The 20,760-nt window shown below is 39.9% G+C and overlaps 4 protein-coding genes and 3 long non-coding RNA genes across 7 annotated transcripts in view; 4 read left to right on the plus strand and 3 right to left on the minus strand.

The window, feature by feature from the left end:
* The window catches only part of LOC124311939, a 178,248-nt gene extending 163,587 nt beyond the window's left edge, over positions 1–14,661 (minus strand). Inside the window, exons 1-2 of the mRNA XM_046776306.1 lie at positions 14,522–14,661; positions 14,083–14,413 (exon numbers count right to left, since the gene is read on the minus strand). Of these exons, the coding sequence (XP_046632262.1) occupies positions 14,083–14,126 (44 nt within the window). The 5' untranslated portion in view covers positions 14,127–14,413; positions 14,522–14,661. The remainder of the gene's footprint in view (positions 1–14,082; positions 14,414–14,521) is intronic.
* On the plus strand, positions 5,017–8,767 carry LOC124310881. The gene is made up of 5 exons (XM_046774999.1): positions 5,017–5,206; positions 5,263–5,405; positions 5,466–5,872; positions 5,939–7,539; positions 7,610–8,767. The coding sequence occupies exons 2-5, from the start codon at positions 5,277–5,279 to the stop codon at positions 8,728–8,730; spliced, it is 3,258 nt and encodes a 1,085-aa protein (XP_046630955.1). The 5' UTR covers positions 5,017–5,206; positions 5,263–5,276; the 3' UTR covers positions 8,731–8,767.
* LOC124311699 lies at positions 9,794–10,766 on the plus strand. The gene is made up of 5 exons (XR_006910146.1): positions 9,794–9,883; positions 9,999–10,103; positions 10,187–10,331; positions 10,487–10,598; positions 10,682–10,766. It is a non-coding gene; the product is annotated as an uncharacterized LOC124311699 (long non-coding RNA).
* On the plus strand, positions 11,050–11,711 carry LOC124311587. Its single transcript, XR_006909944.1, has 3 exons — positions 11,050–11,126; positions 11,187–11,324; positions 11,549–11,711. It is a non-coding gene; the product is annotated as an uncharacterized LOC124311587 (long non-coding RNA).
* On the minus strand, positions 12,459–13,292 carry LOC124311637. The gene is made up of 2 exons (XR_006910057.1): positions 12,990–13,292; positions 12,459–12,928 (listed from the first exon to the last, which is right to left on the minus strand). It is a non-coding gene; the product is annotated as an uncharacterized LOC124311637 (long non-coding RNA).
* A 1,251-nt stretch (positions 14,662–15,912) lies between the features above and the next one.
* LOC124311117 (UDP-glycosyltransferase UGT5-like) lies at positions 15,913–18,132 on the minus strand. Its single transcript, XM_046775431.1, has 4 exons — positions 17,042–18,132; positions 16,733–16,964; positions 16,425–16,644; positions 15,913–16,311 (listed from the first exon to the last, which is right to left on the minus strand). The coding sequence occupies exons 1-4, from the start codon at positions 17,861–17,863 to the stop codon at positions 15,999–16,001; spliced, it is 1,587 nt and encodes a 528-aa protein (XP_046631387.1). The 5' UTR covers positions 17,864–18,132; the 3' UTR covers positions 15,913–15,998.
* Positions 18,133–18,741: 609 nt separating this feature from the next.
* On the plus strand, positions 18,742–20,617 carry LOC124311127 (UDP-glucuronosyltransferase 2B19-like). The gene is made up of 5 exons (XM_046775450.1): positions 18,742–19,563; positions 19,643–19,871; positions 19,943–20,054; positions 20,130–20,237; positions 20,311–20,617. The coding sequence occupies exons 1-5, from the start codon at positions 18,742–18,744 to the stop codon at positions 20,582–20,584; spliced, it is 1,545 nt and encodes a 514-aa protein (XP_046631406.1). The 3' UTR covers positions 20,585–20,617.
* Positions 20,618–20,760: the final 143 nt, after the last annotated feature.

The raw sequence follows: 20,760 nt of genomic DNA on the forward strand, positions 1-20,760 counted from the left end.
CGGCCCCTTTTCCTCTCAGCTGAGACTCTCTCTCTCTCTTGAAAATGATTGTCTTTGATAAGCGGTTGAAGCGATTGCCAGTCAGAGAGTTTCTTTATATTCGACTTCTACCGGTTTGAAATAAAGGACGATGGAACAAGTTTTTTGTTTTGTTTTTGGTTTTTGTTTTCAAATTGATCCGAGAGAGACTCTCTCTATTATATTTCGTGGCTTATATTATGTTCCGCAGTATTATATATAGAAGCTTGATAAGATTGCGTTGGCTGCTGGCTTCAAATATATTTAGCAACACCCGATGTTATAAAAATACTAAAAATACCAAAGATAAGCCTTTAAGGTAAAAAAGAAAAATAACAATTCCACATACCAGCGAGCAACTTGGATCGAACCCTGACGTCCAGTGTTAATCTGGAAATTGAATGATTCTCCCCATCGCTGGCCGGGACCGGGAATTATAATTCCATCAGCACTAAATTGCGTTAATGTCACTGGAATTTCGTATAAATAGACAAGTGGTCATTTGATTTCTTTTCGGCTCGGACTGAAACGAAAACGAGGAAAGAGAATCATCTGACTGGATATGGAAATGATCGCCCGTCTATAAATAAAAGCACACCGCATCCTCCTAGTCTGTAGTGCATGACTATAGGCGGTGGATTATATTAAGTTTCCTCTTCCTTTTCGTTGTGTGTGTGTGTGTGTGGGGGGGGGGGGGGATTTATGGGAAGATATGCAACAGGGTGCTTAGTTCATGTTGGGGCGGTGGGTGTTGAGTCTGACCGCTCTCGCTCGTGCGTCCGGATGGCTGAAAAATATTCCGGAATATTTTTTTTTTCTTTTTTTCCTGCTGGATCGTAAATTAACCGGCAAGTCGGTGCTGATTATGTTCCGCGAGCGTTGGAATGTAATCAAGTATTAAACGATCACGAGCCGGACGCCATCAAGTCACATTTCTTCTTTGTTTTTATTTTATTTATTTATTTATATTTATTTATATTTTCTTTTTCTTCTTCTTCCTTCGTATTTCTATATCCCCCATCGAAAAAAAGAAAAAGAAAAAGAAAAATATTAATAGTGTATAGAGATGAAGAGTTTTGATTGGAATCTCCCTCCTTTTTTTCGGGCCCCGGCTATCTTGATTAGACATCATCCAGCGCGCGGTCCGTCCTTTTTTTTCCCCCATAGCTCTGCTGGACGGATTTGCATAACGGCCTGGCGCGCGCACTATCGGCCGATACTTATCACCTTGTGGGCTTTGCCTATCATCATATATATAAATGAACATGAGGCCCGTGCGTTTATAGTATTAAGTTTTACATACAGAGTCTCTTCTTTTTCTTTTTTCTTATATTCAACAGATCGAAATGCTCATTGAATCAAGTCTCTCCCCCCCCCCCAAACATCACGAAAAGTTTTGATGAACATCAAGTCGAACTAAACACAACAACGCATTCTTGGATTGTTATTCACCTTTAATTATTTAAATGCGTTTTTCTATTTTCTCAGAGTGAAAAACGTCCATGTGTGTGTGAATTTAAGAGTGTAAAAAACTTCTAGATGCATGTGTGTATATATACACACGTTTGAAGAAGATTTACGACTCGCCAGTGTTGGCGTCCGCGTTATAGCGGCCGGTAATTTGAAACTTTACAGCGGCTCCGTTCAAATTCTTTTCCCCACATTTTTTTTTTTCGTGAAAATTTTTCTATACTGGGATTAATGTGGGTCATATCATCTCGGTTTTTTTTTTCGGTTGGAAAAAAAAAAACTGGACGGCGGCGCTGTATATAGAGAATCCGTACGTGTAGATGATGAACGACCGAAGCGGTGGCGGGAATAACCCGTGACCAGTCATCAGCAGCTTGAAGAAGAAGAAAAAAAAGGCCGTTAAAAGTGAGTTGAAGGGGGGGGGGGGGGAAGGCCTATATTGTTGTTGTTGTTGTTCCCACACTATATCGTCACGCAGGCCAAAAAAAAGAAAAAAAGGAGAAAAAGATGAGGTGTTGCACACACACACACACGGCAACCTCCCACCGATTCCTTTTAACGACTACCAACAAATCACCATCAGACGAGAGTGTGTGATTCCCTGGGATCTTCCTTATTTCCCTGGACAGAAGAAGAAGAAAAAATGTCGGGAGAGAGAGAGAGAGAGTCTAACGAATTTTTGTGGTTTACTAGGGAAAACTGAAAAAAATTCACGCTGTTTTGCCTGTCGGTCCGTCCGTAGAATGGGCAGTTAAATGTCGGACCCAACATCTCCCATCGCCATTGGATGTAATCGCGAACTTGTTTTGTCTTTGAATTTCTTCTCTCTTTTTCTCTTTTTTAAAAGGACGTGAATATAAACGGGTCGAGATTCATTTGCCAACTCAAAGATTTGTAGACGCCGGGACAAATTGACTTGGTGTGTGTTAGTAGGTACTGTTGTAGAACTGTTTGTTTCCTTTGCCTCTGCTGCTGGTGATTAGTTGTACGCCGGGCCATTCGTCAGCCGAGTTGTTGTGTTTCACTTCATCAATTGAGTTGGCGTGAAATGTGTTGCGACGATGGGCTTGTAACGAGGCTTGTACAAGACCAAGACTCTTTCGTACGCTAAACTCTTTCTCTTAACGGGAGAAGAACTCTTGCCAGTCGTGATCTACGACCGGCGGCGACTGTCCGTGACCAGCCATCAACCAGCCAGTCGTTAAAGAACAAAAGCCCCAAAAAAGAAAAAAGATTAAAAGGTTAAAAGAAAAAAACAACAACAACCAGAAAAATTCTCCCAGCTTGCATGCCACACACAGCAGCAGCTGTCTAGCAACAACTATCATAGTTAAACGTGTGTTATTATATTCTTTCTTTTGTGTGTGTGTCGAGTGTGTGTGTGTGTGTCTAACAAGAGCCACCCTGGTGCGGTTTCGTTTAAATGACTACCGACAAATCATCTGTGGTGGCTGATGCACGGAGATGATGATGACAAAAGAGCCTTCAAATCTCCCGGGCTCTCCAGAGTTGTTGTTGTTGCTGTTCCTGTTGTTGTTGTTGGTGGTGGTGGCTACTGCTTTATAAGGGATGAAATGAAGCATAGTGTTCACATGTACTATACACACCTCTAGCGTACAGTGCACAGTGTGTACATAACAAGACCACCGACGGGATGAATTTCACGCTCCTTGATCATCATCATCGCTGCTGCTGCGGAGTGATGGATGACCTGGAGGAGGTGTGTCAATCAACGAGCTGCCGTGTTGTTTTTTCCAGCTTCTTCTTCTTCTTCTTCTTCCTTCCTGTACGTCGTACACTGTGCACTGGGACGGAGCATTTCAACTGGCAGTCGGGGGGTATGGGGATATGTATTTAGTGAGCTTCTCTCGTCATCCATCCATCCATCCTTGCAGCAGCTCCAACAGACCGTGAAATATTGTTATTTGCATCTCACACAATCAGCAGTTGGATAGAGTCCGTGTAACTGACTAGCTCTCTCCGTGACAAGAGCAGCAATCCATTCATTCCCTTGTTTCCTTTTCTATTCCAAAGAGAAAAAGAAGATAAAGAAGAAGAAGAAGATTATTTTGATGATGATGATGAAGCAGCCTGCGAGTTCTCCGGTTCCACCTTTCCACCACACCGGTGGGATATGGAATGATACGCTCCATGGCAATTACATATGCAAAAATGGCTTAGCACCAACAGCACCTCCCGGAGGCCACCTCTTTTTCTTTCCTTTTTCTTTCCTTTTTAATGCGTATACTTTGATGATACTGCCGAGATATATATATATCCACCCGACTATTTAGCATTTATGGCGCCGGTATATATGGTTTGGCGTCGCGTTATAAGGTGCGGTAACTTTCGGTCGTGTTGCGTCATTTGGTCGGAGCGTGACTTATATCGGCGTGATGGGGTCTACACATCTGACCCAATGCTCCGAGAAGTTTGTGTGTCGCATTAAACAAAAGAGGCTTCCAGTTATTCCGCCCTGCCAACTTGTTATCTTTTGAGTCGAACAAAACGAAAAGGGGGGGGGGGGAATGTTTCAACTCGGATGGGAGGACAAGATTGTTTGGAACTGGAGCAACGGGTAGAGATTTATATATTTCCCGACAAACTTGGTGGGTATGTGTAATAAGACGGATGGTTGAGCTCGGCTTTTTATGGGGTCTCCACTTATATGAGTCATCGTTTATTCCTTAACAGGACTAATCGCCTTCATGAGCCTCTTTGGGCAAACTGGAACGCTCATTATCAATTATATTAAATTGTCCATTATGTATGCATAGAATCTGTATAGCCAACGTTCTTTTTTTTTTTTGGTTTGGTTTTTTCCTTCCAATTCCTCTGCTCCACGATGGCGCCTCTATAAATTATTTGGTCGTAATCGACCAAACACATCAATCGACGACCGTATTCGTATCTGGAACTATATATAGTCACCGTATCAGATGGATTTTTAGGTTTTGGTTATAATAGATGAAACGGGGTTTTATCGCCATCGCTGCATCAGAATGCATATCAGTTATCGATGCAGCAATCAGTTTTTGTTTTCTCTCTCTCTTTCTTGTTTAATGCAAATGACGCTTTTGATCTAAGTATAAGTTATGAAACGGGTTTTTAATGAGAGAGTTCTTTCATCCCATCATTAACGTATTTTTTTCTTTGAGGCTAAAAGCATGACCCAATAAAGAATAACTCATTTGAAATGATGCAATTAATTCTTATTTTCGCTTAAGGACAATTACTATGACAGTTGAAATATATTTTTTAATCTTCGTATTTGTCTCGAAATTTTTGCCAAATTAAATTTGCCGTCTGTATTGTATGATTTGTATCGGTGCGTGAAGTGGTATTTCAATTATTTCTTTTCCTCGAAAACTTATTTTTCATTATCAAATAAGAAATAGTTTTCGTTTTATGTCGTGATAACTGTGATATTCACATCGTTCAAGTTTTAATTCATTTTGATTTCCATTCAAATAGTGCGCCAGTGTGTTGACGGTAAATACCGACCTCTAGCAGCAAAATTTTGAACTATCTTCTCATTGGTCTCCCTTCCCCCAAAACGTGGCTACTGCCATTTCTCACAATGTCTACCGCCATCTTTTCTTGTTGTGGTCTGACGAGTGGGGACTGAGCAAATTACACACAGTCTTTTGTTTATTTTCAATTTAAATTGAATGCAGCTGCAAAACAGGCAGGGCCCAAACACCAGTATTAAATTTGGTCAAAATTGTGAATCTTACATTATTATATCCAGCATTAATGGTTTTCGTGATTCGATGTAGAGATTGGAAATGGCCAAGTTTATTTCACCTTCCAGAAGGCGTTCGATAGAGAATGCTCCAGTTTATTTCCCGATTGGTTCTGCTAAGTCGAGAAATGTTTTAAAAGACTACATAGGCTCTCAGAGTGAAGAAGTCAAGGTAAATCTGTTTTTGGAGGAAGCTTCTCAACTATTAGTGGTAATGTTATTCTTAAAATAGGTTCTTTTTCTTGGTTGTCAAGATTTGATGAATGTGTTGACCACAATCGCTTCAAAGACCAATTGCGATGGATACCTGACTATCCATTTAAATCATTCTTGTCCACTCACTTTTGCTCGCAATGTGCTTATTGTGAAAGTGATTTCTTCCAAAGATTTCAATGTCAATGAAGATAAAGACATGAGTTATTTGTGGGATTTATGGTATAATGCTGTGTGGCCAAAGTCAACCGTTGATAGATTTGTAGCAGATGTTAAAGAACTTGTTGAGAGAGGACTTCCTGATCTTGGTTTTGCAATTGAAACCAAACAATTTGATGAATTGAAAAATGTGTGGAAGGGTTGGCTGGTATTTTTGGATAGAAGCTTGATTCATTCATCTCAAACAGAAAAGATTCTGAAGGAGAGGTAATTGCCCTTTATGAAATTAATAACATTGATTCATTAAATTTTTAACAATTACAATTCCCCCAGATCAGAGTTCATTGCTAACGGCGGTAGGTTTGGAAAGCAACTTCTAGACAGCCTCATTTCTGCACAGCATATTTCGTCGACTCCCTACCTGACAAAGCTATCATTGCTGATTGTATCTAAAATGGAAATCGAAGATTTTACCGATTTATTGAAGCAAAAGTTAAAGCAGGAAGTTGACAATTACATTGAAACTGGAAATTGCCGCTCATCAGATCAGCTTTCATCAACAGCAGCGATTAATCCTACCTTTCTCGAGCCAAAAACCTTTCGTTGGCGTGTCAATATCTATTCGTGCCCGTTTGAAGCGTACCTACCGCTGCCTTACTCTGAACTTGAAATGGCCACCGAGGATTTTGTTACTACGCCCTATTGCCAGAAGATACTGAAGAATCTTGTTTCATCCTACAGGACGGTGGCAGAGTTCATTAACTTTCGTTTCTCTTTGAACGACGATTTGCAATTTTGTCACACAGAAGCGACCGAAAAGTTCCATGTGATCGATTGCTCCACTAATGCGGAGGACTTGGGATTGCCCAATATACTGTTATCGTGTAGTCGAAGACTTACTTCACCAGATGCCTTGTTGATCACAGGAAGTAAATCCTGTAGCAGGCTGGCTTCTACTACTGCACAATACGTTGAAGAAGCGCTTTGTGCTCCCATGAGCATGATTCCAACACTTTATGGCTTTCGATTAACAAACTCTGTAGATTTGGGTTGTGCGACTTACTCAAGAAATGGAAATTTTGGCGGATTTACACCCATCACGTTAACGTGGTCTCCAGCCCCTCAATTTAGGAATGTGCCATTCTGCCTTTCTCCTGCAATCGACGATTTTCTGAAGAAACTTCATAAGAAATGTTATTTCCTGGAAGATTTTGATCGTGAACGATTCAAGAAGAACTTGTGCTTCAAAGCTTACACACCCCTGACATATTCTTATGTAGTTGCTCGACTTACTCAACATGATCAGCAAGGATATCGCCTTCAGTTTGTGAAAGTTGCTCCTCAATTTAAACTTGCCCAAAAGTCCGTAAGTGATTGGGTTAATAATTTTCCAGTCATTTTGGTGACAACAATTCAACCCTTCACGCCTGAATTGAAAACTTTATTCAACAAAACAAAAATCCTGTTTCGAGCCCCAAATCTCCGTCTGATTTTGATACCGAGTAACCATTTGTTAAAGGTTAGCTTGAAGCTTTTTGCAATGAAAGAATCAGAAAAAAATTACCCGATTGATTGGGCGGCCGAGAATCCTGACGTCCACTACATTGACAATTTTGAACTGCTTTATCACAAGAATGATGCTGGTCGCTTACGTTCTATGCAACTTTCATTTATCCAGCCATTAACGTATGATTTGTCACTGGATCATTGTGCAGTGCTCGTCGAAGTTTTTACTGGCTCGGTGATGATGAACATGGGTGCGGTTGCAGATATGGAGCGGCAAGGAATCAAGAACTGGGTGATAGACAGCAGTCCTTTTCTGTCTTTCTCATCATCGATATCACAAGAAGTTCTCATGAAAGCTGTCAGCTGTCAAGAATCAGCACACGATTTTGTCGTCGAAATCAGCGTTCACTCCAAGGATGTTCTAAAAAGTAATTATAGCCATTTGGAAGTTCGCATTTCATTTCATCTCAACAATAAAATTGTTTCTAATTCTGATAGGATTAAAAATTGCAACTGACCACGAACCTCCATGCGAGGCGACACACGAGATTACCTTCTTATTTTCCGAGCCGGAAGAGATTAGTCCCCTGACGTTGTGTTTTCCTCATCCATTCCTGGTGGATTTCGTCGAAGCTCGTTTCCGTCGTTCTGTTCGCCGCATTCGCGTGAAATTGAAGAAAGCATTATGGGAACCGTGGCCTGCGAGTTTTCATGAGAAAGCAAAGTGGGACGTTGACCAATTGAGCTGTTGGAAGCAATCCCCAACGTGGAAAGAATCCGTGTCTGAACTCATGTCTCACATAGCTGCCCAAAAGACCTTAAATACCATTAACAATTTTTTGGGTCTCAGCAATTTTGGAAACGCGGTGCATCTGCCAGAGCTGAGACTGCTCCCTCCTCTGGAAGTTGTTCGAAACATAATTGGTACCATATTCAACTACCATGTCGAACAGGGGTGTGATATTTTCGTCGCCTACAATATTTCCACTCCCCAATCAATGGCCGAATTTGTGTTAGATTCAGTGACAACGAAGGAACCCGAATTTGTTTTTCGGGTACATCGCCCAACTCTCCGTTCACCGTGTGGTAGTCCAATGCTACTGATTTCTGCCCTGGATTGCCGTCTTTCTAAAAAACTGGTGGAAAAGGGGCGTTTGCAGGCTGAAAAGGCGACTGAATACTTACAGCGCGTCTTTGTTCAAAAGAAAAAGAAACAGGGTCCGATGATTGTGAACACCACTGAAGAAGGAAGTAAACTGTTGCGTTACGTACTCCGCTTAAACTCCACGAAAATGAAGCCTAGTTCCTGGCAAGAGAAATATCTTGCACTGGACAAGTACAGTCCATTCTTGGCAACCTACATCTCGCCACTTTATCGAGAAAAAGGTGTGTGCCCGGTCGAGGAAGAAGATGCTCTGGGTGAAATAATCGACAAGGTTTTTAAGGAAACAAGTGCACCGAAAGAGAGTCCACCGAACCCATGTTCTGGATGTGGTAAACAATCATGCGATAAGTTTAAGCGTTGTTTGAGATGCAAGATAACTGCGTACTGCTCCATCGAGTGTCAGCGATCCGACTGGAGGAAACACAAGTTAGTGTGTGCCAAATCTAATCATTGAAATTAAGATTTCATCAAGAAAATGTCATTCGAGAAAAGTTGTTACTTAATTCATTCGGAAAAGTTTTATTTGCATTTCCCCCATTCAAGTCCATGCATGTTACTGTCAATTTCTGTCATCGATGTTAATTTTGAAACTTTAACGCAGGCGAGTAAACATTGTTTCCCTCAATAACTCGCAAAATGGATATTACAAATCAATTACTTACTTTGTGATTTAGTTTACGGTTGGTTACGTTACTTAAACACACTTCATAGTTCTTAGTTCTGCATTAGTTTATAACTAACTCGTATCCTAACTCGAGTCGAAAATTAATTTTCGTTTAAAAATTAATTTAAACATTAAAAAAACATGTAAAAGAGTCAAGTTTTACTACACACTAAAGATCTGGCAGCCGCAACCCATTCCAGTTTCAGGACCATCTTCCCTTTGTCCAACGGTGTCCCAGAGGAACTGCTACTTCGTATCGGCAAGTTTTAAAGTATCCAATCCGTAATGGCTCTACAATTGACAGACCAGTGTCAACATTTCTCCTTTGCTTTCCGGCACTCTCAATGTTAATCATTAAAAAAGTCAGGTGGGCATTGGAAATTATTTAACATTTGTTTTTGTTTATTTTTTTTTAATAAAAAATTTATATCCACTAAATACATGTAGGTATTACTTTTTTTTGTCCCATCCAACCCCGCCCTCCCCTAAATCTGTAACTTTCATAATCTAATCACCATAGTTGATACTTACACCCATCTCTGTATCCTAGTTATTCTACATAATGTGTGCAAGCTTGTCTGCTGTCATCTCAAGATCTCATTTAGGTATTGCATTAGTGCATTACTATTAATAGATTAATTAGATCGTGGGCAAGTGTTACATCAAGTTGCTGAATAGACAACAAACTTTTTAGCTAAGGATTCTTATTGCATTCTTGGCTAAACATTTATAGAAGCAACCGAAGTGTTCTTGTGACACAGGTTTTTGTGACGATAGGGATAAAATTTTCCAATGTAATAAGCCAAATTGTTTAAAGCCACTTTTGTTACTTCTTACTTATCGCACGAGTCCTGGTGTTGGTGTCGCGTTTTGATATCAGCTGGGGTCTTACCGACTTCGCAACCAGATTCTTATCCATTTGCAATCGGAATGATCAATTTAGGTAAGTCAACGTAAACTAGACATTTCCATGTAAACTTTCGCTCTACCACAAATGTCGCACTGCCCAATGTCGGATGTTACGTTTGCTTCTGTGTTTGTACTTCTTTTTTTTTCAGTCGAGTTTTACGGTGAAAATTTAGCCACGGTTTGATTTGAAAAGTGATGAGGTATTTCCACGCCATTCGACCAAGCTTAATCGAAAGTGAACAATTCTAAAGCATGTAAGTGAATCGTTAGAGTTTTGACTTTTCGAAAGATCCATTTTTTAATCTACTTAAATTTATTTTGTGAAACCCTGCCGAAGATCTTTTGTCTTTCTCCACGTGATCGCTGCCGTGTCATGAAGATGTTTCTTTGAGAGGGTCTCTACTATATTGCAAGACAAAAATGTGATGAGAACAGGAAATCTGAGTTGTTTGTATAATGTACTTTTAAGATAAATCGAGTAGGTTAGTATATTGCTTACATTTTAGTCTACGTATGTGTGCTAAAGATTCGTACACTCGTACGTTACTTTAGAATGTTTAAAATGAAATTTAGGTATATTTTCAACATGTTCAAACTGATGCAGTGTTTATTTATCATTTTTCAATTACCATTTTAGAGTTCAAGCTGCAGACGTGCCGGCCAGTTTGCATGTCCTTCACGCTTGAAGGTCACGGTGAACATTACGTGTAAAACTGTCAATGCGGTGGTGTAGAGGTTGGGTGAGAAACGTTTGTGTTTCATCATTATCAAGCAGATATAATAGCCGCAAGGCTCAGTCATTTGGTATTCATTTTGATATTTGTTGTTGTAGACCCATCCCCACCAACGTCAACCTGCAAAAGGAAAGGGCAGTCCGCCATTCCTTCATGCTCGAAGGTCACGGAGATCATTACGTGAAACGTATCATGCAGTGGTGTAGAGGTTGGGTGAGAACGGGACGTGTTTCATCATTATCAAGCAGGTAAAATAGCTGCAAGCCATAACCATTTGGTATTCATTTTGATATTGGTTTTTGTCGACCCATCCCCAGCAACTTCAAACTGTAGAAGGAAAGGCCAGTTTGACGATCGAAGGTCACGGAGATCATTACGAAATGGCCGGCGATAAGTGGCTGAAATGATGTCCACCAGGTAGCGCGAGTGCCTTCAGGGACGCTAAACCGCTACGGCGCTACTACAGATTTTGTTCCAAGACGCAGCAGAAATGGGTTGTTGGTTGTGACCGGTTGTGACGTTTCTAATGATGAAAATTAAAAGGTATTTATCGTTAATTTCCTGTTGTTATTGAATGTAAAATGTTGATGTGAAAATTTACAGATGATTTAGCACATAGAAACCAATTTGGCAAATCATTCAACTCAGACTTGGAAGTGCCTGTACATTTCCGAAATGGCGTGCCTCGTGTGTCTCGCTGCCTGTTCTTAGGCGTACGTCTCATCCCATGCAACAGCAAAAGTAATTATTTTGATCAAATGTCTTACAAAAGTACTACAGATTTAGTTAACATTACTAGAGAGTAGACAAATTTGCTCCGCTACCATAGAAAATGTTAATCACATATCAAAGTTATTCTGTTGGACTGCATAGTTTTCTGTTACTCTTTGTATTCTTTGGTTATAGTGAGTATGCATGTGTAACCCAGTTGTTTTTCTCGAAAATAATTTTCTTTTCTTAAATAGGTTAACAAACACTTCTTTAACGCTGTTGGTTAACTTGTTGCAGCCAAATGGTGAAAGGTGTGACGAAGACAGATTGAACCATTGTATGCAGCATGCGGTTGCAGTGTAATCCAGAAGTTGCTGTGCTGTTGTAGCTGAGCTCTTCCATCTGGGTTCCTGACTTCTAAATTTTTGTGTTGTCGTTTTCATCCATGCCATGAAATTGCTCTTGTGTTAATTGTGTGCTGACTTAAAAGTTTGATCTGTTGTCTTTCGAGTTTTCATTCAATCATGCAGTATACGACTGAGGCAACCTGATCTATATCAGGTTTGACACAGTCGAGAACTGCTAGATTAAACAAGCTTTCTGCGCCAAACAAATAATAACTTGCATATAACTTGCATTATGTTATTATCGCGGTAGAGAAAGCGACAGGCCCCCCCCTGGGGCCATAGGTAAAATAAATATTTGCAAATATCGTAAAAATAAATTTTGTATGCAATAAAATATTCGAAAAAAATAAAATAAATTTTGTTGCATTAAAATATTGGAATAAAATTTTCGCGAACAGTTTTTTAAAACTTTTGTGTAAGGGGAATTTTTTTAAATTTTTTTCAAAAACAAAAGTCTGGACTTAGCAGAAAATAGGGACTTTGGTTTTTTAGAAAAATATTGCAACTTTCAATCTTTGGAAAAATATTGGTTTTGGACTTTGAATTTTAATGATAGAAAAAATTTATAAAAAGGAAAAGAGTATATATTATTGAAATATAACATGAGTTTGAATTTTTATTGTTGTATTTTGCAAGATCAATTATTTGTAAGTTTACATAGCACTCAGAAATATTTTCTCACATCATGCAAAATTTTTTATCAGCAGAAGGAAAGGTACTTAAGGAGAAAATAGAGGCATGCACTTGTTATTTATCAATCAATCTTGTATTTCAGCAATCTTTCAACACATCCAGAAGAATAATTCAGAACTTCGGTGTATAGTTCGGAGCAGCGTATGTAGTGGTGACATAGTCGGGAGAATTGCTGATGTAATACAAATGAACCTTGGTAGTAGTTTGGAGCAGGGTAATACTTAAATTCCTCGATGTAGTAAACTAGGCAGCGTACGTGGTTGGGTAATAGGCGGCTTCTTCGGTGTAGCAATTGGGGGATGCGGTGTTGTAGCTAGGTGTAGCGCAGGTCGTGGTGTAGTAAACTGGAGCATCAGTGTAGTTTTCTGTTCAACGTACCACGAAAGAGCAGCTTCTGTGTAGTAAGTCGGGACTACGGAATACTAGGCCGCCTCAGTTGTGGTTGTGTAGATCGGGGCAGAATAGTACTTTGGCGCTTCGGTGTAGTATTCGACCGTTTTGGTGGAGTATTCAGCGGGAGCCTCGGTGTAGCAGCTGGGAACAGAGTAGTATTTAGGAAAATCGGTGCAATAAGTAGCTGAGAACAGAGTTATACTTGGGAGCCTCGCTGTAGTAGGATGGGCAGCATGCGTAGTCATGTAGTACTCCGTCGCCTTGGTGGTGTATAGTAACTCAGGGCAGAGTAATACTTCAGGGCGTCAGTGTAGTGGCTCGGGGCAGCGTAAGTTGTGGTATAAAACTCCGGTAGCTCTAGTACTTGAAGACTTTGGTGCAGGAACTGGTCGTTGCGTAAGTTGCTTTTGGGTAGTAAGGCGGCGTCGGCGTTGTTGTTTGGTATCCGCCATACCAAAGACATCAGTACACCAGTGGTCGACCCAGCCATCAACGATACAACGCCCAACAGGAGCACGACGCCATAGTTGACTAAACAGTAAATAAATTTAAACATTAATATTAAACATTAACAGGCATATTAAAAAATAGAAACAAAAGAATTGAACAAAACTCAATGTAAAAATGATATTTACCCATAATTGCGAATCGATTATACGATGAGGAATGCAGTTGGTGACAAATAGGGCACTGCAGTTCGGGCACGACTTCTTTTTTTCTAGACGACTCTTTTTACGCACAGTAATACTTCGGGACGTAGGTGTAGTAGCTCGGGGCAGCGTAGGTTGTGCGTAGTACTTGAGCGATTCAGTGTTGTAGTAATGCGGGGCCTCGGTGTAGTAGGCAGGGGCAGCATACATAGACGTGTAGAATTTGGGACATAGACGTGTAGTACGTTTGGGACATAGACGTGTGCCTTAGTGATGTAGTACTCGGGAGCCTCGGTGTAGTAAACTGGAAAGCATACGTTGTTGTGTAATAGGCGGCTTCTTCGGTGTAGTACTTGGGGGCTGCGGTGTAGTTTAGGTCGTGGTGTAGTGAACTGGAGCATCAGTGTAGTATTTCTGTTCAACATAGCACGAAAGAGCATCTTCTGTGTAGTAAGTCGGGACTGCGTAATACTTGGCCGCCTCAATTGTGGTTGAGTAGATCGGGGCAGAATAGTACGTTATCGTTTCGGTGTAGTATTCAACCCTTTTTGGTAGAGTAATCAGCGGGAACCTCGGTGTAGCAGCTGGGAACAGAGTGGTATTTAGGAAAATCGGTGCAATAGGTAGCTGAGAATAGAGTTATACTTAGAAGCCTCGGTGTAGTAGGATGGGGCAGCATGCGTAGTCATGTAGTACTCCGTCGCCTTGGTGGTGTAGTAACTCAGGGCAGAGTAATACTTCAGGGCGTCAGTGTAGTGACTCGGGGCAGCGTAAGTTGTGGTATAAAACTCCGGTAGCTTTAGTACTTGTAGACCTCGGCGCAGTAACTGGTCGTTGCGTAAGTTGCTTTTGGGTAGTAAGGCGGCGGCGGCGTTGTTGTTTGGTATCCGCCATACCGAGGAGACATCAGTACACCAGCGGTCGACCCATCAATCAACGATACAACACCCATGAACAGCATACGACGCCTTATTAACTAGACAGTAAACAAATTTAACATTAATATTCTATAAGAATTTGCATATTAACAAACAGAAAATAATTGGCATTAATAGAAATCTCCGTGTAAAGACAGAATATTTACCCATGGATGCGAACTGGCAATACGGTGAAGAAGGCAGATGGTGACAGATAGTGCGCTGCAGTTTTTGCCGTGTCGGAGATGCTCACTCGACTGATGTCTCTGGTCTTTTCTCTCTCCTTTTTATACGATTTTTTTATCACCCTCACCTCTTAAGCCTTGCGGGTATTGTACCTGTTTGATAATGATGAAACACGTACCTTTCTCACCCAACCTCTCCGCCGTCGCATGATACGTTTTACGTAATGATCTCCGTGACCTTCGATCGTCAAACTGGCCTTTCCTTCTGCAGTTTGAAGTTGCTGGGGATGGGTCGACAAAAACCAATATCAAAATGAATACCAAATGGTTATGGCTTGCAGCTATTTTACCTGCTTGATAATGATGAAACACGTCCCGTTCTCACCCAACCTCTACACCACTGCATGATACGTTTTATGTAATGATCTCCGTGACCTTCGAGCATGAAGGAAATGCAAACTGGCCTTTTCTTCTTTAGGTTGACGTTGGTGGGGATGGGTCTACAACAACAAATATCAAAATGAATATCAAATGGTTATGTAATACATCCCGTTCTCACCCAACCTCTGCACCATTTGACACGTTTTACGTTTTACGGAAATGCTGTATGAAAAACAAATTCTTTCGTTCACTAACTCGTATTCTTCATGACAGCGATCACGTGCAGTGCCATCAAAAAAGCTATCAGAAACAGTCATGTGTAATCTAAGCATGGTCTATTAACTGAGTTAATAGACCATGATCTAAGGATAAAAAAAGTTAATCACAACAGCAGCTTATTCTGAGTCAAGCACATCTTTAACCATCTACACATTGACGCACATTGAGCAGTAAACACCAACAGTTTGAATAAATCTAGCACTTGTTTTACAACCAAGTGTAGTTGAAACAAAATGAAACTGGATGAAAATATAATGAAAATCCAATGTGGCATATATTGGATTAGACTAATACAACAACTTAATTTGGAAAATGAATATCAAAAATAGTTTTAGTTACCAATCCAATAAAGTTTCAAGTGTTTCTATTAGTACGAGATGACATTTCAGCATAGGGCCTACGGACTTTCAGCACAGCACTTTCAGAGGAGACACGCTCGGACGACACACAATGGGACTGATATTGTAGACAAAATAACCTTTAGATCCACACACGAATACAAGAATATATCTAATTCACATACACAATAGCATTCATAGATAAAAACAACAAAAAATACCTTTCTATCTTCACGATGGAAAATGTTGAAGTTCGCCGTCAGGACTAATACGCAAATATCGGCGTGCAGCGTCCCGAGTGTGTAAGAGCCCATGGAAGATGGGCTTTATCTGTGATTTTATTATTATTGTTTTATAATATTTTTAAGTCACTACTCTAACACTAATTTAACATCTTTATTATTGTATTATGGCCCAAGAGAAGAGCAAGGAAGGAAGATAGAGAAACGGGCTCTACAAATTCACGTTATTTTTTTAAAGTTCGACTTGTAAGAAGGGGTTGTTTTAAATTTTTTTAAACTTGCTAACAAGCACCATATTATAAACCGCACCATATTTGCTGTAACGACAACTATGATGAAACTAATGACAACTAGAAATAAACCAACATCCAAAAGATACAGTTGATAAAATGGGATGTTTTGGGATGTTGGTTTCAAGTGTTTCGTCCCATTAAAACGGATGACATGCTCAATCCAGTTAACAGCTGTATCTTGGCCTTTAAGGAATTCTTCGTGCATCAAAAGGGACAGTCGTCGAGTATTATCTTTGAAACTGACAGACAGGAGATCCAAAAATAGCGCAAAAGAATGCAATAGAAAAAATATATTATATATATGGGTAGAAAATTTTAACTGGCTTATTATGCTATAAAAATTAAGAATTACCTTGAATTATTTATTATGCTTGTGATTGAAGTGAATAAAGTTGCCTCATCTAAATTGTCCCAGTCTAGGTGTAATCCGCAGCCTTCTTTTCTTACTTTAGCAGAGTTTAGATACTGATCAGTGCCAAAGGGCAAAGCAAGTAAAGGGACAGAGTGATATAACGCTTCTTGCATTCCTAAAAACCCACCGTGAGTGATAAACAATCGAATAGCGGAGTGACCTACAAAGTGTGACCGTTCAATTCAAACAGATAAATAAACACTTTAATCTTACTGATACATTTACAAATTTTTAAATGTTATATTAACCTAGCAGATCTTGCTGAGGTAACCAATCAACAAGCAAAACATTCGCTGAAAGATTCTCTGGTATTTCACTCGAATCATCCCACTTCCAGATTACTCTTTGAGGAATTCGAGAAAAGACTTTCGAAAAAGTTTGAACATATTTCTTAGGCATGAATTTGGATGATGGGATCGATCCCAGAGTAAAAAGAATAAAGCCATCTTTCTCAAACTCCCTTATAAAACGATCCATAGCCTAGATGATTAAAAACATTTATCGCTTCTGCATTTTTTATATGATTAACATTCAGATCCTAAAAAAATTTGCATTACCTGAGGAAGTGTTTGAGGTGGACGAATATGAAGGGGACCAAGTTGTATGACTGTTGGTGGTACAGATCTGGGCCAAGTTGTGGCCCACTGACTACTAAGGAAGTACAAGCTGGCATCTTTCTCGATATCGGAAATCGAACGAGCTGATGGAAAATCCTTTTTAGTATAGGCATCAATTGCAGGAATTACAATGAAACTTCTCAATATTTGGGCTCCAAGTCCAGCCAAAGTATTGAATATGCGTTGTTTGAAATTCATGGTACTGTCGTACCCAGTAAAACGACTTGGGACACTGGAAAGTTCTTGGGATGCCCCCATTGAGTTAAAAACCCAAGGATACCCAGTGGAAGAACTGAAGTACACAAAAGGTACTTTAAGGTCTTCAATAATTTTAAGACAGAAATCATTAAAACTATCATCCAAAATTACAAGGTCAATTTCACGTCTTTTTAGGACAAGTAAGAATTCTGGATTGTTCATCACTGCTTCATAATTGAATTTTGATATAGTAGCAAAGTTGTAAAAGATTTGAAATTGCAATACGAATGGATTAATTGAGTTCATTGCAAACCAATCAAACTTTCCATCATTCATGTAAGGATTAGGCACCACAATATCATGAACATTTTCTAGATATTCTTCTTGCGAGTGTGATGTTACAATCGTTACATGATGATTACGTTGAGCTAAAGCTCGGACAATTGGCATCATTGAAATCTTATGACTCTTAGAGGCAACAGGACTTAGCACTAATATTTTTGAAGCATGGCAGAACACGAAACAATTTACTACCAATACTACAAATACCGAGCATTTCATCATTATAACTTATCCGAAGTAATTGTTGAATTATTAAAAATGCACAGACACAGACTTCACTTTACACTGGGCACAAAGATAACAAAACCAAGTCCACTGCTGGACTGCACTGGTACACTGACAAAGTTTGAAACCGGTTGTTGTCTGCTTGCCTAATCCAAACAAACAATCGCGACATCTAGTTGTCATGAATAAAGCTATATAAAACAAACTCTAACAAAGATTCGATTTGTATGTTTCTTTCACGAATTGCTGATTTATTTCCCGGTTTTAATGTTTTATTGTGGTAATATAACTTTTTTGCCATCGGCGTGTGTACTATTTCTTTTATTTAAGCCTGTAAGTCTATAATATCATATGAAATGCCGTTATCTTACATTTTGTAACATACGGTACAGTTAGTTCACACGCAAGGAGAACGCAATATCAGTTATTTATTGCACTCACAGTGGACGGCAAGCCAGGCTGAAGTAGACTTTGGCCGAGCCAAGTCTAGACTACAGCCGACAACAAACTTTGCCCCAGTTTGACCAATTTGAAAAAAAAAAAATTGTGATTGAACTAAATTTTTAGAAGGCAGTGTCGCTAGAACAAGCAGAGATTCGTTATCACTAGCACCTGAAAATAATTTCTAAAATTAAAATGTCGTTAAAAAAATGTTTACTAAATACAGTCAGCTGTCGAGAGTCAGCTTGAGAAATCCCCTATGCCAAATAACGGCGTCTGTAAAATTTTGTCCAGTCACGATGACAACACCGTGGAAGAAAGATAACTTAGTTGCCCCGGCATCCTCTTGGTTGTTGGTTTTAGTTGGCTCAGTCTTTTTCCAGTGTGCAGTCTTAGTTTTCTAACTCACGGTGAACTTTTAAACACAAGCAAGAATGAATTATCGATTGACATGTGCTATAACGTTTCTAGCGCACGCAGTGGTTTTTAGTCAGTGCGCCCGAATTCTCATGCTATCTCCGATGGGAACAAGAAGTCACATGTATTCATTCATGCCAATTATGGAAGTTTTGGCCGAACGTGGCCATCAGGTAACTGTGGTCACGGCTCACGAACCCAAGACGGACACGCCCAATATTCGCAAAATTGTCATTACTGAAATAGTAGAACACCTAGAAAGTGGATGGCAAAGTTTCGAACGCGAAAGTATTGCGTCTGAGTTTTTAAATTTTGTGGACGAAGTAAGCACTCTTGGGACCATAGGCTACCAATATCTTATGGCCAACAAGGACATTCAAGAAATCATTAAAAACAAAGATGTCGATTTGGTCATTGTGGATGCAATTTTGAATGAGTTTACCCTTCCACTTGTTGATCACCTCGGCGTTCCTTTCATCTTTCACAGTGCATCGACGGGACCACCGTGGAGTTTGGCCGTATTTGATGTACCAAATGCGTATGCGACTGTGCCGTCACTCGGATCTGAATTCAAGAGTGACATGACATTTATGGAGAGGGTGACCAATATGGCGATGGATGAAATATTCCTTATCATACGCAAAAGAATTATACTTCGGATGTTGGACGACCTCGTCCGGCCAGACTTTCCAAATGCCAGGCCCATTGCAGAAATTGAAAGAAGTGCTCAACTATGTTTGGCTAGTCATCACTCCACAACAGCATGGCCTCGATCGCTTCCGCCGACGTTTATTCCTATTGGAGCACTTCACGTTCGTCCTGCAAAGCCACTGCCAAATGTATTGTAGATTTGTTGATTATTTATTTTACATTTTAACCCAATTAAAAAAAACCTTACCTAAATGCTATTGAAAACAGGATTTCCAGAGCTTCGCTGATGGAGCGGAACACGGCTTCATCGTGTTTACCTTGGGGTCAAACGCTCTGGTCTCTTCAATGCCAGAAAACGTGAAAGAAATGTTCATCCGGGTATTTGCGCGCATTCCGCAGCGCGTCTTTTGGAAATGGGAAGCGGGAACATCCGACGCAAATCGAATTTCCTCCAACGTTAAAATGGTTGATTGGCTGCCGCAACAGGATCTACTTGGTAAGACCCAGAAAAGTTGAAAATTTTAAACATTAGATTTCGTTAAATCAAAAGGTCAATGACGATAACAGGTCACGAAAAAGCACGACTTTTCATTTCACACGGAGGATTGTTGGGGACTCAAGAAACGATCTACCACGGCGTACCGATTCTCGGACTGCCATTAGGAAGAGACCAACGAAGGTGAGAAATCATTAATCACTATATTTTAATTGACTTTAAAGTGGTTTAGAACCTTTGACTCATTTCTGATTACAGCAATCTAGCGAAAGCCGAAGAAGAGAATTATGGAATCAAACTAGAGTGGGACGAACTGACAGAGACATTGCTGTTTAATACTATTGAAACAATCCTGCGAGAACCCGGGTAAAGGATATACATTTTCTTGTATCACGGAAAGTGATGAAAATTTTACTAATTTGAAATAAAATTTGTTTAGTTACTTGGGAAACGCCAGCCGTTTGTCTCGATTGATGCGCGATGAACTGGTTCCACCCAAAGAGGTTGCCGCTTATTGGGTCGAACATGTCCTTAACCATGGAGGAACTAAGCACCTTCAATCTAAAGCGAAGGACATGCCGTTTTACAAACTTTATATGCTGGATGTTTGGGGTTTTTTAATGGTCATTCTTATCTGCTTACTGCTCATCATTTTCAAAATCTTTGTTTACATAGTAAACATGTTAACAAACAAGAAAATAAAAACCGAATAGACGACTGCAAAGGATTGCATGTGTCAAACGATAGCGAAAAAACGTCAAATATCTAATTACACGAGTAAATATTATTGAAGACCACGCTATAATGTAAGCATGGAAGCACGCATTGCCATTATCTAAGCCTTATGTAATCTATTACGTTTAATTTGATCCTATGTTAGCCTTCTCCT

This window comes from Daphnia pulicaria, chromosome 8, assembly GCF_021234035.1.
Source record: "Daphnia pulicaria isolate SC F1-1A chromosome 8, SC_F0-13Bv2, whole genome shotgun sequence".
NCBI lineage: Eukaryota > Metazoa > Arthropoda > Branchiopoda > Diplostraca > Daphniidae > Daphnia > Daphnia pulicaria.